This window comes from Microcaecilia unicolor, chromosome 3 (assembly GCF_901765095.1).
Source record: "Microcaecilia unicolor chromosome 3, aMicUni1.1, whole genome shotgun sequence".
Classification (NCBI taxonomy): domain Eukaryota; kingdom Metazoa; phylum Chordata; class Amphibia; order Gymnophiona; family Siphonopidae; genus Microcaecilia; species Microcaecilia unicolor.
Window position 1 is genome coordinate 382966149 of NC_044033.1, and position 18209 is coordinate 382984357.

The 18209-nt window shown below is 43.8% G+C and overlaps 1 protein-coding gene across 4 annotated transcripts in view; it reads right to left on the bottom strand.

Moving 5' to 3' along the window:
* OTOF (otoferlin) overlaps positions 1 to 18209 on the bottom strand; it is a 762055-nt gene that overhangs the window by 235683 nt on the left and 508163 nt on the right. The window contains exon 6 of one of the 4 annotated variants that reach the window (XM_030198655.1): positions 16132 to 16176. The exons of the other annotated variants lie outside the window; for them this stretch is intronic. Within the exon in view, the coding sequence (XP_030054515.1) occupies positions 16132 to 16176 (45 nt within the window). The remainder of the gene's footprint in view (positions 1 to 16131; positions 16177 to 18209) is intronic. 4 annotated transcript variants of the gene reach the window in all.

Consider the following 18209-nt stretch of genomic DNA (forward strand, 5'->3'; position numbering starts at 1 on the left):
GGGGAATAGAAATGAGATTGGAGACATCACGGAATCGTTTGCATGGATAGGAGGAGGACAGGTGAGGGGGGCCTGGATTAGGATTAATGTCTCCCGTGGATAGCAGGAGGAGGAGCAAGAGAGTGCGGAGGAGGGTGGGGGAGGTCGAGCGATGAAGGCGACGAAGACGGGGTGCACTTAGGAGGAATGGTGATGGATTAGTGGCAGGAAGGAAGTGTTGAAGGTTAAGAGCTAGGAAGGAGGAGGGGGACAAGAGAGAAGGTGAAGTGGTGAGGGACGGGGGTGAATAGGGTATTGCTGTAGCGAGCAGGACGGGAGGGGACATGGGTGGGCAATGAGTTCCAGCGGTAGACAGCGGTGGGGGGAGGGGAAAAAGACTAGGAAGGGACAGGGCAAGGAAGAGAATGTGGACAGGGGCCATAAGTAGTGATTGCGGTGTAACAGATGTATGTGTAGTGACTGAGGTGAGAAGCAGATTGATAGAGCGGAAAAGCTATGGAATACATACTGGAAAAATGATTTTTGTGAAGAAAAATATTTAAAATCAGGATTGTCTGAAATCAATTATTGCAGAAGTATACAGCCCACAGCAGGAACATTAATTTATGTTCCTGCTATTGGCTGTATACTTTTGCAATAATTGATTTGAGACAATCCTGATTTTAAATATTTTTGTCTTCACACAAAAAAAAGATTTATCTGCGCACAAATTGTGAGCCATAAAACTGTGATTATTAGGTGAGACTAAGGATGCAATCAACAGATAAACCAGTAGCAGCTCTTGTTAATGATGTACCCAGCCTGCAGCTCACAAAGAATTCTCTGACTGGAGGCAAGTTTATACAAATAGGTCAATGGGCCAGCTGCTTGCTAGATGGGAGCTAATCTAGGCATTCCTTTTGTGCCTCCGGTCAACAATGGGGCAATTCTATAACCTAGGCATTCACAAGTATGTACATGTTACATGCATAAATGTTTAAAATAAGAGCATTTATTGCATAAGTGCACGCCTACATGTCTTGTCATATCCCGATTTACTGCAACTTTTTGACATGATCTCCATCTAGTTAAAAAAAATTAAGTTTCATATTTGCAACAAAAAATTGCTTTCTTGAAGACAGGTGCAGACTGGATGGACAGTCTTGTTGGGCAGGCTGGATGGACCATACAGGTCTTTATCTGCCGTTATTTACTATGTTACTATGTATCAATGCTGGCATGGTACCAAAGTGCTATTTTGCAAATAACTGCTAAATCTACATAGCCTCTCCCATGCTCTAAATGTCACTCAAAGTTAAGCACACAATTGGGCATGCATATATAGAATAGGGTCACCTGTGCGTGTAAACTATTTGGTTAATTAGTGCTCAATTGGCTCTTAATTGGTGATAATTAGCAAACATTGGCCTTAACAAGTGCTATAAGCACTAATTAGTGGTTGTATATATAACTGATATGCATCCCTAATCTGTAAACAGCACACATAATTTATCTAGTGTACAACTCCAAAATGTGAATGGTCAAGGGAGGGTCATGGGCGTGTCAGCAGTGGCATAGCAAGGGCGGGGCGGTGGGGGCGGTCCACCCCAGGTGTCAGCAGGTGGGGGAGGTGCTCCGCTCCCGCTGCTCCCACCCTGTCCTGCCTTAAAAAATTTTTTTGCGAAGCGCCGGAGTGGCAGGCAGCGCCTCGCATCTGCCCTGCTAGTAAAAATCTCCTCGACGTCGTCGTCGGGTCTTCTCACATTGAGTCCCGCCCTCCTCTGAGGTAATTTCCTATTACCGCGAGGGCAGGCGGGACTCAATGTGGGAAGGCCCGACGACGACGTCGAGGAGATTTTTACTAGCAGGGCAGACGCGAGGCACTGCCTGCCACTCCAGCGCTTCGAAAAAATCTTTTAAAAACAGGACAGGGTGGGAGCAGGAGAACGGAGCTGGTAGGAGTGTCGGATCAGGTCAGGGAGCTCAGAGGGGTGCTCAAAGGGGAGAAGGGGATTGGGGAGGGTGGGGGAGGGAGCCCAGATGGGTGCCCAGAGGGAAGAGGATTGGGGAGCATGTGGGAGCCCAGATGGGTACCCAGAGGGGAAAAGGGGATTGGGGAGGGTGGGGGAGCCCAGATGGGTGCCCAGAGGGGAGAAGGGGATTGGGGAGGGTGGTGGAGCCCAGACTGGTGCCCAGAGGGGAGAAGGGGATTGGGGAGGGTGGGGGAGCCCAGAGGTGCTCAGAGCGGAGAAGGGGATTGGGGAGGGTGGGGGAGCCCAGAGGGGAGAAGGGGATTGGGGAGGGTGGGGACAGACCCTGGATGGAAGGGGGGAGCGTGAGGGAGGGCAGACCCTAGATGGATGGGAGAGGGAGGGCAGACGGATTGAAGGGGCAGAGAGAAAGGGCAGATGGTGGGTGGAAGGGGGAGAGAGAAAGAGGGCAGACTGGGGCAAATGGTGGATGGAAGGGGCAGAGATAGAGGGCAGATGTGGATGGAAGGGAGGGAGAGAGAGAGAGGGCAGATGTTGATGGAAGGTGGAGAGAGAAATGGCAGACTGGGGCAGATGGTGGATGGAAGGGGCAGAAATAGAGGGCAGATGTGGATGGAAGGGAGAGAGAGAGCAGACAGTGAATGGAAGGGGCAGAGAGAGAGAGGGCAGACAGTGGGTGGAAGGGACATTAGAGAGGGCAGACACTGGATGACAAAGAGAGAGAGAGCAAAGACAGATGCTGGATGGAAGGAAGACAGTGAAAAGAAGATGAGGAAAGCAGAAACCAGAGACAACAAACTGTAAATATATATTTTTTATTATTTTGCTTTAGGATATAGTATTGTAGCTGTGTTAATAAATGTTTATAAATAGAACATGTAGTTCTATGTAGAACTGCAGTGGTCTGTTTCTCGGTGCATAACGTATGGTGCTTTTTACTGAATCTACCCCAATGTATATTTTTCAGTGAGGCATATATGGGGGGTTAAATATGGGTGGGGCATAGTTGGTGCTCAACTTACGTACTTAAGTTATGCAGGAACGCTAAAAAATCAGCACATACATTCTTGGGACTCCACTTGCCTAGTTGTAAAGGTTTAAAATACAAACTAGTTCATGCATCCTGCTTTTCTTACATTGGCACGCAACTGTGGAATACACTACCACTTAACGTAAAAAATATTCATGACCTTATCAACTTCCGAAAATCACTAAAGACCTACCTTTTTAACAAGACTTACCATAATAATCAATAACAGGAACTCCAACACATCATTACTTACTAGAGAATCTGTCTGTTTTTTGATTTATCGAATTGTTTAATCAGTCTGTTTTCTGATTTATTGAATTGATTTTATCCATTATGCTACACTTGTTCTTTATGTAACCAATGGTTTTATCTGCTCTTGATTGACGATTGTTAGGATGTATTATTGTAAGCCACATTGAGTCTGCAAATAGGTGGGAAAATGTGGGATACAAATGCAACAAATAAGTAAAATAAATAAATAAATGTTCCTGCAGCATTTACACTGGTACTATGGCTGGCATAAGTGTGAGCGCTGAAAAGTTAGGCATGTGGATACCCGGTTATGCTCAAATTCTATTGCGGAATTTATTTTGTATTTGGATGTTAAGCCTCCCAATAAAGCCCAGAACAGGTTACAAAAGAATATACATAATCAATTAACAAAACAAAATAAGACAAAAACTACTAACAATATAAAATCCATAAAAAATAATAAACTTGCATAACTCTTAAAAATTCAGCTTTAACAGCTATCCTATAAATCACATAACCCCTAAGTATAAAGTACAGTTTAATTATAGAGTACGGTTTTAACAGCTTTCCTAAACCCCAAGAAATCATCAAAAGGGAGGATGCTTATTCCAAAAGAAAACAACTGAATAGGAATAAGCACAAGCAGGTACTCGTTGTAAATGACAGGATTTAGCTGAGGGAAGAACAAAAAACCTTTCTCCCTGAGAACACAATGGGTGATAGGTACATACTTGGAGATCTTCATCAAAAAATACCCAGGAACCAGTCCATGAAAAATGTAGGCATCTATGTTCCTTTATAGAATAGGCTCCGAAAGTGTGACCTCTAGACACATAAGTCTAGGCACCCTATTAAGAAATTGCCCTTCTCACCCCCAAGCTTTTGGTAAGCTTTCTTAGTGTGATCATCATTTGAGCAAGAGAAAGCAGAGGATAATGGGAACCAGGCCCATAGTGAGAAAGTGCTTGTGTTTTATCAGTATGGATTTAGCTGCCTGCAATATAACATGAATTCGTTTTAATAATCTACTTACCCTGATTCATCTAGAAGTAAATTATATGCAATTCTATAAGAAGTTAAAAACCTTTTTATTTGATAAATTATAGATCATTTTCATGTTTTCTTTTAATATTTTATCATTGCTCACCTTGGTGAATTTTGAATTGTAAACTGCCTCGAATCTTAGATTGGGATCAGAGCGGTCTATTAATCATGAATTAGATTAGATTAGATTACTGAGCTGTTTGAGGCAGAAAACAGCTTGCTTTCCTGCATCAGAGGAGAAGGAAAGAAGCTGCCTGGAGTAACCTGAGGTCAGTGACATGAATGCTTCCACATTGCAGTGTGGCCTGATGAGGACAATTATTGGAGTTCCTATATCTCATTTATTACATTTGACACTGAAAACACAGACTGAACAGAAAGTGGCTGAAGTCTGATTGACAGTTACAAGTATCCAGGCACAAAACAGCCAGGGTGACCTAAGAAACAATTTAACACCAAAAACAGCACCAAGATGATAATTAACAAAGAGGCCCTTTTAATAAGCTGTGTAGGTGCCTACACGCACCCAATGTGCATCAATTTTGACTTACCGCTCGGCTATCGCATGGCCCTTGAGGTAATTTCATTTTTGATGTGCGTCCTCTACGCGTGCCGGAAAATATTTTTATTTTCTGGCGCACAGGCGGTAATCAGGCAGTGAGATCATATCACCAGTGGCATAGCTATGTGGGGCCAGGGGGGCCTAGGCCCCCATAGATTTGGCCCTGGACCCCCCTGCCGATGACCCTTTTGACTCCCCCTCCCGCCGTCACCTGCCTTTGCTGGCAGGGGATCCCAACCCCTTGCCAACGACCCTCTTGACCCCCCCTCCCTCAACCAACCCGCCGTCGCAGGGTTGGTTGCAGGAGAGGGGGTCAAGAGGGTCGTTGGCAGGGGGGGCAAAGTTGGGGGGGCAAAGTTGGTGGTGGTGGCAGCAGCGGCGGGGTCGGTGGCACCAGGGGGGCTAAAATGTGCCCCCTCACCTCGGGCTCTGGACCCCCCTCCCGCCGAAGTCTGGCTACGCCCCTGCTTACCACTAAGTCAATGGCTAGCAGGTAAGGTCTCAGACCCAAAATAGACACATGGCAATTTTCATTTTAAAAAGGCATTTTTTACAGGTGCGCTGAAAAATGATTCTTTGCGCGGCCAAAACATGCGTCTACACTACCACAGGCTATTTTTCAGCACGCCTTTGTAAAAGAGCCACAAAGAGCATCAAAATGTCTAAAGAATTGAATGTCCAGGGGTACATATTCAGCCGGTGGCGGTGAGCATTGAATATCCGGTTTATACAGGCTTCAGGATTAAATATCTGATTTAGGCTGCGCTGGCTGCTAACTGCTAATTTTCAGCAGTGATAACTACTTAAGTTAGCTCCAAACAAGTAATTTAACTGGCCAGTGGCTGTTTCTGGCCAGTTAAATCATTTCAAATGTCAACCAGATAGTAAATAGTGCATAATGCAAAGACTATGAACTTTACTACTACTACTACTTCTTATCATTTCTATAGCAGCACTGTACATTGGACATAAAGAGAGAGTCCCTGCTCGAAACAGCTTACAATCAATTCATGGATCTGATTGTTCTGATAATTTTTGCAAGCCATAGTATAGGTCTTTGGCATTTCACAATGTAAGGCTCATTTCCATGGCACATAGGAAACATTTTCTAGATTTAAAGAACCAATTTCTTACTGTACTTGGCCCCATTCCAGTCTAAAGTTAACTTTGGATTTAACTTCATTTCTAAAAGTTATTCCGATTCATTGTACAATGCTCTAACCTTAGTCATCAGCACTTCCTACACTGCTGAACAGTGGAAAATGTGTACACTGTAATTATGTGTATGGGCCTGATCCAGCAAGGATTTTCTTGCAATCTATGTCTACAGAAAAGACCACTCAAAAGCTGCCAAATGCATCATTTTAGTACAGAATGGAAGTCCCATTTTCAATTATTTCTGCTTTGTCCAAGTGGCATTTGGAATCTAGAATGATTTCCTGCATTCCTAGTAAGTTGCTAGCTTCAGAAAACGAAGATGTACAGGAAATGCTCCTTGGTTGATTCTCAATTTAAGGGTTGCTTACAATTCCCTCCTTGGTATACCCCCAATTCCCCCCCTCTCCTTTTGCTTTCAGAAACCATTTTTGTAAATCATTAACACTGAACTTAAGAATGAGTGTAATCTAAAACTGAATCGAAAGTATAAACTGAGTCAATTAAAAAATATACAATTGTGCCACACTGTACCTGCTGTCTCCCAATGCATACAAACTTGACTTTCAGTGCCCTTCTATGTCTCCCTGCTCCATCGCTCCCCTCTATACGCATCTATTGTGGCTTCGACATTACTCTAAAGTGCTTATGAAATTATCAAATAGCACTTTGAATGCATATTGTGTTGTTGCTAACTGATACTACTAGTCTGGATGGAAATGTTCAGGTTTTATAGGTCTCTTGTATCTAGTGCTTGCTTATAGAAATGAGTTTTTTGCTTGCAAATCTTTTTGTACAGGAATTCTTTAATGATTAGTAAAAAAAAAAAAAGGAATCTAAATTAACAAAGCCTTACAGCTTGGCTTAATGCAAAACCCCTTGAATCACAAATAAGGCAACTTAAGTATTTAACGGTAAAGTACATCAAAAGCAAACTAGAGAGTGTCAAGCTTTAGGAAATGCCCGCATATTCAATCTATGTGATCTTTTCTCTTGTCTCCCACTTTTTTTACATTCCATCTGCCTATTGATCAGACCCTCCATTCCCCCTCCCAGGAATGAAAACAGAGAAAACAAGAAGAGATAAGACAACACCTACCCAAGGTAACCTCCATACACCGTGTCACCAGTAGCATTCATCACTCATTCCACCATACCGCAAGTACACACAACTTCTGCAAAGTTCCAACCAGTTATTCAACAAAATAATAATGTTAAATTCCTTACACTGTTTGCTTCAGCACATCTGGCCCAAGTCAATCCCAGGCCTAGCTCTCTTGTGAGGAGAAAATATAGTCAAAATATACCAAAGGAGCGAAAATAAAGCAGCAGAAGAAAAGGGTTGCTTTGGTCAGAGATGGAAGGCTTTTTGGAGCAGTTGCAAGTTGATCCCTCTGCATGAATATTGCATGATGCTGCTAGAACCTGAGACACGGGCACACACACTGAGATTATTACACAGGGTAGCGCAGGAAAGAACGTGGATTCAATCTCTATAAGAATAGCAATTGTCTAAACCCGTTAGTACTGGTTATGGAAATACCTTACAGGTTTTTTTTTGTTAACAACCTTTTAGAATTTCTTGCTGCCAAGTGAAAAAAGAAAGAGTTATATTGAAGGAGACGTGAAGGACAGAAGAGGACAGCGTTGCTTTAGCCACTTTTGAATTCTGGCTTATATCTATGGATCTGATTACATTCTGGTGATTAAATATTTACAGCTTGACAGACAAACACAGACTGAGTTTCCTCTTTGATTCAGAACTCATTTTTTGGCCGGGGGGGGGGGGGGGGGGGGGGGGAGGGGCAGCTGTAGAAAGACACCCTTTTTTGTGTGGGGGTTTTGAAAAGAATCCTGTGATTAGGAAGCACTGTAATAGGTAATCTCCTGACATTTTTTCCCTCAGATTTTAAGGATGTTTCCCAGAGTGGAAACTTGTGTGCGGGTATGGGGATGGGAGAGGGAGAGGGGGAAACAGGACACAGCTACTAAGAAAATTTCATACTCAGGGATACAATGAGGGGCATAATCGAACAGCGCTGGCCAAATAGATGGCCGGCCATCTTCGGGGCCGGCTCTGCAAGGGGGCGGAGCCAACCGTACTTTTGAAATACGGTTGGGGCCGGCTAAATCGATCGCTGGGTTTAGAGGAGATGGCAAGCTTCGTTTTTCAGCCATAATGGAAACCGGGCCTGGCCATCTCAAACCCGGCGAAATCCAAGCCATTTGGTCGTGGGAGGAGCCAGCATTTGTAGTGCACTGGTCCTCCTGACATGCCAGAACACCAACCAGGCACCCTAGGGGGCACTGCAGTGGACTTTATAAAATGCTCCCAGCAACATAGCTCCATTCACTCCATTCTTTGAAATTATTCAAATCTATTTATGCTCTTTTTTGAGCTTCAGGCAGATATGTAAATGAGGGGCTTCATATGCAAATGAGACTTCTTGCTTTATGTGAAATAGCCAAAACCTGTTATTTGACTTGGTTTTAATAAAATGTTTTGGGAATAAATGTTTCAAATCATTCCTATATTCATCAGCACTATATATATATAATATATAGCTGGCACTGCCAAATATATAAGTATAAAGGGCTAAAAAATCAGCATGGAAAACATTTACACCTAAATGACTGCAGATAAAGACCTATACGGTCCATCCAGTCTGCCCAACAAGATAAACAAATAAATGGCACCTAGATTTAGGCGCAGTATATAGAATATGCTTCGTTGATATCAAAGCATCTAAAATTGTGTGCCTCCATTTACAGCAATGAAAACTTGGCGCATAGATTTAGGTGGAGAGGGCCATATTATATAACAGTGCATGTAAATTTTGGAATGCCCACAAAATACCCATTTTCCCGCCTATAACCATGTCCCTTTTCATCTGTGCGCATTAAAATGTAGGTGCTCTGAATTACAGATCACATTAAATTACATATGTTGTTACAGAATCCGCTTGAATTTCAGTGCAGAATGCTAGGCTTGCTATATAGAATCCGGGGAAAATATAAATATCTATGTATAAGAATAGGGTTTTACATATAAGAAATACATATAAGACCCCAAATATTGATGCTATATGTAAATGGCCCAAGTTGTACCTGATTTTCCTATGTCTGAGTCAAATATATGATCTACGGGCTCTTAATCACTTGATGTGGCTATCCATTTTGAAAAATAAAACATGAATCCATGTCCTTAGCATGATATGGAAATTCTTGCTGAGTTGAACAAAGATGTTTCAAATGAAATAATTGGCTGAAAGATAATTTTTCACATAAATGGCATATGAGGCATCTTGATAAGTGCAGTGAGGCATTTTTAGCCAAAGTTTTGTGAAAAACAGAAAATTCAAAATGACAATTTTTTAATGTCAAAATGTCATGAAAAATACCTCCAAGAAAAAAGTCAAATGCTCATCACCCATGTCATCATTTATGTGAGAATTTTCCTGTCAGTCAATGTTTTTTTTCCAAACATCTTCCTTCTTTGTTTGAAGCATCTCTCCCTCCTTGTATCCAGCATCTTAAACTGTCCCCTCCCCCTTCCCTGCACTCAACATATCTCCACCGCACCTGCCCTTCCCAACTCCCAGCACCTCTCCCCCCTCCCCCTGCCTAACATCTCTCTCCCTTCCTCTGAACTACATCCAGCATCTTAGACTCTCCCTTACCTCTTTCTCATACTCAGTATTTATTTATTTATCTGTTTGTATTTTGCTCACACCTTTTTCAGTAGTAGCTCAAGGTAAGTTACATTTAGGTACACTGGGTATCTTTCCCCATCTCAACCTGTCTTGCTCTGTCCTGTCCTTATCTGTATCCAGCATCTCTCCCTCCCCCTCCTCTGCCTCTTCCCTGAGTCCAGCATCTGCCCCAACCCCGTGGCCCTAATAGGTCAACTTTTAGGGAGTGGAAAAAATCTTCCTGCTTCTTGGGATGCTTTTGGTATTGCCTAATAATTATAGCTGGGAAAATCCCATGTGGGTAGAGAGACTGAACTGACCTGGCAGAGAGATAGCAGGAGCGACAGGCAGCACCTGGTCATAAGCTACTGCACTTCACTTATCCTGTACTGCACAATCCACCTTAGTAGTTTTTTCTACAACCACTACTGGTGCCAGTGCTGGGCAGAGAGGAAAAGAGTGTCCTCTGCACAGAATCTGCCCAGCTGGTTTGGCCACATAAGAAGCCTGAGCTAAGCAGCTTTTTTTAATTTGCAATTGCAGCATAGCACAGCAGAGCAGGCCCCACACAGTCCATTCAATTTTGATATAGCCTGCAACTGCATTGGGTTGGATCACTCATTTCATTCTGCACTGAGCAGCTGAGGCAGTATCTGCTCCTTCCTTGCTCCAATCCTCTCTCATTCTAGACCTGAGAAGTGCCTTGCTCATGTCACTATCTTGCTCCTTCTGCTTCAGCAAATATATGATGGCCCTGATGAAGTCCAGAGGTTGCTTATATACACTGCCTGCAAGCCTGAAGGCTATTGAAGTGGTGAACATTCAGATAGAGGAGGTATTTTTCTGTCCCTGGAGGAATCACAATCTGAGTTCCACTGGAACCAAAAGCTCAAGGCTGATTACAGGGATAATAAAAATACAAATAGAATTTAAAAAATAGAAAAACATTACAAAATAATATCAATGACAAATACATTATAATAGATCCAGAGATGTTAAGAGAATTACCAAGCACGTACTAAACAACCACATTTTCAGTGACCTTTTGAAATTCATAAAAATGCATTTTCTTCTAAACGTTAACAGTAGAGTATTGTATAATCTCGGTACAGCTCCCTCAAATGATCCTTTATGAGTAGTTAATCTAGAATCTGAAGCTGTAGGAAGTTTTAAAATATTTGAACACTACAAGGTCATAGCATAGTGCACAGAGTTATCATTGTTTATCATGTATTCGAGTTTTACTAGACTGCCTTATTTGCAATACAAGTCAAGGTTGTTTACAATAAAAAGTAGGAAAAAGAAAGGAGCACCAGAGTTAATAAGAAAAGGGCAGATACCACCAACAACTGGCTAAAAGACTACATAAGTACATAAGTAATGCCATACTGGGAAAAGACCAAGGGTCCATCGAGCCCAGCATCCTGTCCACGACAGCGGCCAATCCAGGCCAAGGGCACCTGGCAAGCTTCCCAAACGTACAAACATTCTATACATGTTATTCCTGGAATTTTGGAGTTTTCCAAGTCCGTTTAGTAGCGGTTTATGGACTTGTCCTTTAGGAAACCGTCCAACCCCTTTTTAAACTCTGCTAAGCTAACCGCCTTCACCACTTTCTCCGGCAATGAATTCCAGAGTTTAATTACACGTTGGGTGAAGAAAAATTTTCTCCGATTTGTTTTAAATTTACTACACTGTAGTTTCATTGCATGCCCCCTAGTCCTAGTATTTTTGGAAAGCGTGAACAGACGCTTCACATCCACCTGTTCCACTCCACTCATTATTTTATATACCTCTATCATGTCTCCCCTCAGCCGTCTCTTCTCCAAGCTGTATAGCCCTAGCCTCCTTAGTCTTTCTTCATAGGGAAGTCGTCCCATCCCCGCTATCATTTTAGTCGCCCTTCGCTGCACCTTTTCCAATTCTACTATATCTTTCTTGAGATGCGGCGACCAGAATTGAACACAATACTCAAGGTGCGGTCGCACCATGGAGCGATACAACGGCATTATAACATCCTCACACCTGTTTTCCATACCTTTCCTGATAATACCCAACATTCTATTCGCTTTCTTAGCCGCAGCAGCACACTGAGCAGAAGGTTTCAGTGTGTTATCGACGACGACACCCAAATCCCTTTCTTGGTCTGTAACTCCTAACGTGGAACCTTGCATGACGTAGCTATAATTCGGGTTCTTTTTTCCCACATGCATCACCTTGCACTTGCTCACATTAAACGTCATCTGCCATTTAGCCGCCCAGTCTCCCAGTCTCGTAAGGTCCTCTTGTAATTTTTCACAATCCTGTCGCGATTTAACGACTTTGAATAACTTTGTGTCATCAGCAAATTTAATTACCTCGCTAGTTACTCCCATCTCTAAATCATTTATAAATATATTAAAAAGCAGCGGTCCTAGCACGGACCCCTGAGGAACCCCACTAACTACCCTTCTCCATTGTGAATACTGCCCATTTAACCCCACTCTCTGTTTCCTATCCTTCAACCAGTTTTTAATACACAATAGGACATTTCCTCCTATCCCATGACCCTCCAATTTCCTCTGTAGCCTTTCATGAGGTACCTTGTCAAACGCCTTTTGAAAATCCAGATACACAATATCAACCGACTCCCCTTTGTCCACATGTTTGTTCACTCCTTCAAAGAATTGAAGTAAATTGGTCAGGCAAGATTTCCCCACACAAAAGCCATGCTGACTTGGTCTCAGTAATCCATGTCCTCGGATGTGCTCTGTAATTTTGTTTTTGATAATAGTCTCTACCATTTTCCCCGGCACCGACGTCAGACTCACCGGTCTATAATTTCCCGGATCTCCCCTGGAGCCTTTTTAAAAATGGGCGTTACATTGGCCACCCTCCAATCTTCCGGTACCACGCTCGATTTTAAGGATAAGTTGCATATCACTAGCAGTAGCTCCGCAAGCTCGTTTTTCAGTTCTATCAGTACTCTAGGATGAATACCATCCGGTCCAGGAGATTTGCTACTCTTCAGTTTGCCGAACTGCCCATTTACGTCCTCCAGGTTTACCGTGAAGTCAGTAAGTTTCTCCGACTCGTCTGCTTGAAATACCATTTCCGACACCGGTATCCCACCCAAATCTTCCTCGGTGAAGACCGAAGCAAAGAATTCATTCAGTCTCTCCGCTACGTCTTTGTCTTCCTTGATCGCCCCTTTTACCCCTCGGTCATCCAGCGGCCCAACCAATTCTTTTGCCGGCTTCCTGCTTTTAATATACCGAAAAAATTTTTTACTATGTTTTTTTGCCTCTAATGCTATCTTTTTTTCATACTCCCTCTTGGCCTTCTTAATCTGCGCCTTGCATTTGCTTTGACACTCCTTATGCTGTTTCTTGTTATTTTCAGACGGTTCCTTCTTCCATTTTCTGAAGGCGTTTCTTTTAGCCCTAATAGCTTCCTTCACCTCACTTTTCAACCAGGCCGGGTGTCTTTTGGACTTCCGTCTTTCTTTTCTAATTTGCGGAATATGTATGGCCTGGGCCTCCAGGATGGTATTTTTGAACAGCGTCCACGCCTGTTGTATAGTTTTTACTCTCTCAGTTGCCCCCCTAAGTTTTTTTTTTACCGTTCTTCTCATTTTATCATAGTCTCCTTTTTTAAAGTTAAACGCTAACGTATTTGACTTTCTGTGTACAGTTACTTCAAGGTTGATGTCAAAACTGATCATATTATGGTCACTGTTATCAAGCGGCCCCAGTATCATAACGTCCCTCACCAGATCATGCGCTCCACTAAGGACCAAGTCTAGAATTTTTCCTTCTCTCGTCGGCTCCTGCACCAGTTGCTCCATAAAGCTGTCCTTGATTTCATCAAGGAATTGTATCTCTGTAGCGTGTCCCGATGTTACATTTACCCAGTCTATATTTGGATAATTGAAGTCACCCATTATTATCACATTGCCCATTTTGTTCGCGTCTCTGATTTCTTTTATCATTTCTGTGTCTACCTGCTCATCCTGGCGAGGCGGACGGTAGTACACTCCTATCACCATTTTTTTCCCTTTTATACATGGAATTTCAACCCACAGTGATTCAAAGGTGTGATTTGTGTCCTGCTAAATTTGTAATCTATCTGAGTCAAGGCTCTCTTTAATATACAATGCTACCCCTCCACCAGTCCGGTCTACCCTATCATTACGATATACTTTGTACCCCGGTATGACAGTGTCCCACTGGTTATCCTCCTTCCACCAGGTCTCAGTAATGCCTATTATATCCAATTTTTCATTTAGTGCAATATATTCCAACTCTCCCATCTTATTTCTTAGACTCCTAGCATTTGCATATAGACATTTCAGAGTATGTTTGTTGTTCTTTTTTGCATGATGCTTAGTACCTGACACTATTGATTTGACATCTTTTGTCTGATCTTTAGTTGTATTTAAGGGCACCTGGCCTACCATGGTCTGTTGTGCAACCTCACTATCCAGAAACCCTATCTTCCCTGTTTGTGAGGTATCTTTGCAAGATACCTTTTCCCAAACCATGCGCTTTTGAGCGACTGTCGGCCTTCCCCCCATTTCTAGTTTAAAAGCTGCTCTATCTCCTTTTTAAATGCCGACGCCAGCAGCCTGGTCCCACCCTGGTTAAGGTGGAGCCCATCCTTTCGGAATAGGCTCCCCCTTCCCCAGAATGTTGCCCAGTTCCTAACAAATCTAAAACCCTCCTCCCTGCACCATCGTCTCATCCACGCATTGAGACTCTGGAGCTCTGCCTGTCTCTTGGGCCCTGCACGTGGAACAGGTAGCATTTCAGAAAATGCTACCCTAGAGGATCTGGATTTGAGCTTTCTACCTAAGAGCCTAAATTTGGCTTCCAGAACCTCTCTCCCACATTTTCCTATGTCATTGGTACTAGAGATCAACGCAGCAGGTTTGACCACTCATTAGACCTCCCACATATATAGTAGCATAGAGAGGCATTTTCGATATGACGTTTAAATCCGATTTTGGACATTTTGCTGAAAACGTCCAAAAATCAAGTGGCGAACATAGCCATTTCTGAACCCGAAAAAGTATATATTTTTCTTTTGAAAATGGCCATTTGTTAGACCTTTCTAGATGTTTTGTACTTACAGGCTCGTTTTCAAAAGAGAAGGACGTCCATCTTTCGACATAAATCGAGAGATGGACGCCCATCTCCCAGAGACGTCCAAATCGGTGTAATTGAAACCCGATTTTGGACATCTCCAACTGCAGTCCATCACAAAGACATCCAAATTTCAAGGGGGCATGTCGGAGGTGTAGCGAAAGCGGGACTTGGGCATGCCTAATACTTGGATGCCTTTGACCCATAATCGAAAAGCAAGGACGTCCATGACGAACACTTGGACGTTTTCACCTGGACGTGTTTTTATTTATGAATAAGGGATTTGGGGATGACCTCCCGTTACTCCCCCACTAGTCACTAACCCCCTCCCACCCTCAAAAAACATCTTTAAAAATATTTCGTGCCAGCTTCAGATTTCATACTTGGGTCCATGACAGCGCATGCAGGTCCCTGGAGCAGTTTTAGTGGGTACTGCAGTGCACTTCAGACAGGCAGACCCAGGCCCATACGCCCCCTACCTCTTACTTTTGTGGAGGAAACAGCGAGCTCTCCAAAACCCACTACAAACCCACTGTACCCATATATAGGTGCCCCCCCCTTCACCTGTAAGGGCTATGGTAGTGGTGTACAGTTGTGGGTAGTGGGTTTTGGGGGGCTCAGCACACAAGGTAAGGGAACTATGTTCCTGGGAGCATTTTATGAACTCCACTGCCGTGCCTCCTAGGGTGCCCGGTTGGTGTTCTGGAATGTCATGGGGACCAGTGCACTAGAAATGCTGGCTCCTCCCACGTCCAAGTGGCTTGCATTTGGACATTTTTGACATAAACGTCTTTGGTTTCGAAAATTGCCGAAAGTCAAAGACGTCCATGTCTAGGGACGTCCATATTTAAGGGCGTCCTTGGATTTGGACGTCTCTGACGGTATTTTTGAAATGAAAGATGGACGTCCATCTTGTTTCGAAAATACAGTTTTCCATGCCCCCAGATTTCGACGTTTTGCAAAGACATCCAAATTGCAACTTGGACATTTCTTTCGAAAATGCCCCTTTTTTGATTTTTCAGCTTTTTTTCTTTTTCAAAAAACACTCTTTGTATGACAGGCTGAAAGTGGTTACTTATCTCACGACTCTGTCCACTTGCCAAACCCCGGCACGTTCCTGTTTCGCTTGTGCTTTGTCAAGGTATGGCAAGTGGACAGATTCGTGAGATAAGTAACCACTTTCAGCCTGTCATACAAAGAGTGTTCTTTGAAACTTGACAAAGAAAAAGACACAGAAAGGTGGAGAAAGAGCACTGTGTCCTCACCCACCAAAAGATGGCACACCAGGCAAAGCAATACCTACTTGTTTTTACGTTCTTTGTTCTCCTTGTTCTTTTCTTTGCCTCGGCTGGGATGTAAATAATATGGGAATAAAGCAATCACAGTTAGAAATGTTTTGGAAAAGATACGAGCACTAGTCTAGGGCTAAATTACAAGGCTGGTACCATCAAGACAACTGTAAAATAACTAGTGTAGATAGATCTTGGTAGACAGTGAAATCTTAGGTATGAATCTTGAGGACTTACAGCTGAATTCAACAATCAATCCCGTCATGCCTCAGAAGACAAAGAAAATAGTTTGATTCTGTGCTCCCGGATCAGATCTTCCTGAACTAACAGATGTGGTTTTCAGGATAACCACAATGGATATTCATACCAGATGTTTGCATATTTGACTTGTTGGTTAATTTGCACAGTCCTGCAGGTTGGCATTGTTAATGGCTCATGAGGGCTAGAGTTGGAGACTATTAATATAATAGAATTTGATTAATTGCACTAATTATTTAATACTATACAAACTGGAGATGGAAAGGGGCAGTGGTGTGCTGGTAAATGTTTAACAACAGGCTCTCTCCCCGGTCCCCCTCTGCGTCCCCCCCCCCCCAGAGTGCAGAGCTGGCTATAGCTGGGGAGAGAGCCTGGGGTGGGGGGCAATGCATTACTCCAGGAAAAAAAAATTAAATGATCCCAGGTTCCAATCTAATTCATGTTTAATGTGCGATAAAATGCCATAAATAAGTAAATAAATATAAACTTTTAATGTTGAGCACCTGATTCTCAAAGTGAACATATTCCAAACACTGTAATGAAAATAAAATGATTTTTTTCTACCTTTGTTGTCTGGTGACTGTTTTTCTGATCATGCTGGCCCAGTATCCGATTCTGCTGCTATCTGTCCTCTTAACTCCGTTTCCAGGGCTTCCTTTCCATTTATTTCTTTCCTTTCCTCCTTTCTTCTTCATTTCTGGTCCTCAGTGTCTGCCTATTTTCTTCATCCATGTGCAGTTTTTCTCCTCTCTTTCTTTCCCCTCATCTCCTTCCTCACTCTTCCTTCCCCTCCATCCATGTCCAGCATTTCTTCTGTCTCCCCCCTCTCCATCCACCCATGTCCAGTGACCCTCCTCTCCCCTGCCCTGCATGTACCCATACCCAGTGACCCTCCTTTCCCCTGCCCTCCATCCACCCATGTCCAGCAGTGACCCTCCTGCCTCCTCTCCCCTGCCCAGCATGCACCCAGCCATACTCAGTGACCCTCCTTTTCCCTCCATCCACAAATGCCCAGTGACTCCCTTGTCTCCCCTGCCACCCCCTCCCAAGTTGTTGGCGAATTCTCCTCCCCTGCTCCCTCCCTCCTGATCCGATTCGGTCCCTCCCTCCCGATCCCTCACATCACCGACCCGACCTGACTCTTCACATTCTTCGGGGCAGGCAGTCTTGCCTGCCCGCTGCCAGAACTGACTCTCCCCCACTGGCGCTGCCGGCCGGTTCTCACTTCAAAATGGCCGCCCTCGCGAGGCCGCCTTTGGAAGTCTCGGCAGCCATTTTTAAAGTGCAAACAGGCAGCGCCAGCAGGGGAGAGTCAGTTCTGGCAGCGGGCAGGCAAGACTGCCTGCCCCGAAGAATGCGAAGACTCAGGTCGGGTCGGTGATGTGAAGGATCGGGAGGGACCGAATCGGATCGAGAGGGAGGGAGCCAGGGATCAGATTGGGAGGGACGGACGGGACCGGATTGGGAGGAAGGGAGGAGAAGAGCCGGCTCGCGCGTTTCAACAACCGGCTCGCAAGAGCCGAGCAAAGTTAACAACCGGCTCTTGTGAGCCGGTGCGAGCCGGCTCCAGCACACCACTGGAAAGGGGGTAGAGAAACATGGTTGTAACACTTGATACAGCTAAGCATTAGAATTGCAAGTCACTTTTATTTCTTTCTGTGTGATTCTTGAAAACAGTCTTTCCAGTCTCTACTGTGTGTGATTCATACTATGATCTGTTTTCCCTCCACCACACACTGTTGTATCTCAGAAATTGCTGCTGGATAATTAGCTAATGCTGGGGAGAGCAGTTTTCAAAGGTTTCCAAAGAGCTATTTACTCATGTTAAAACTCT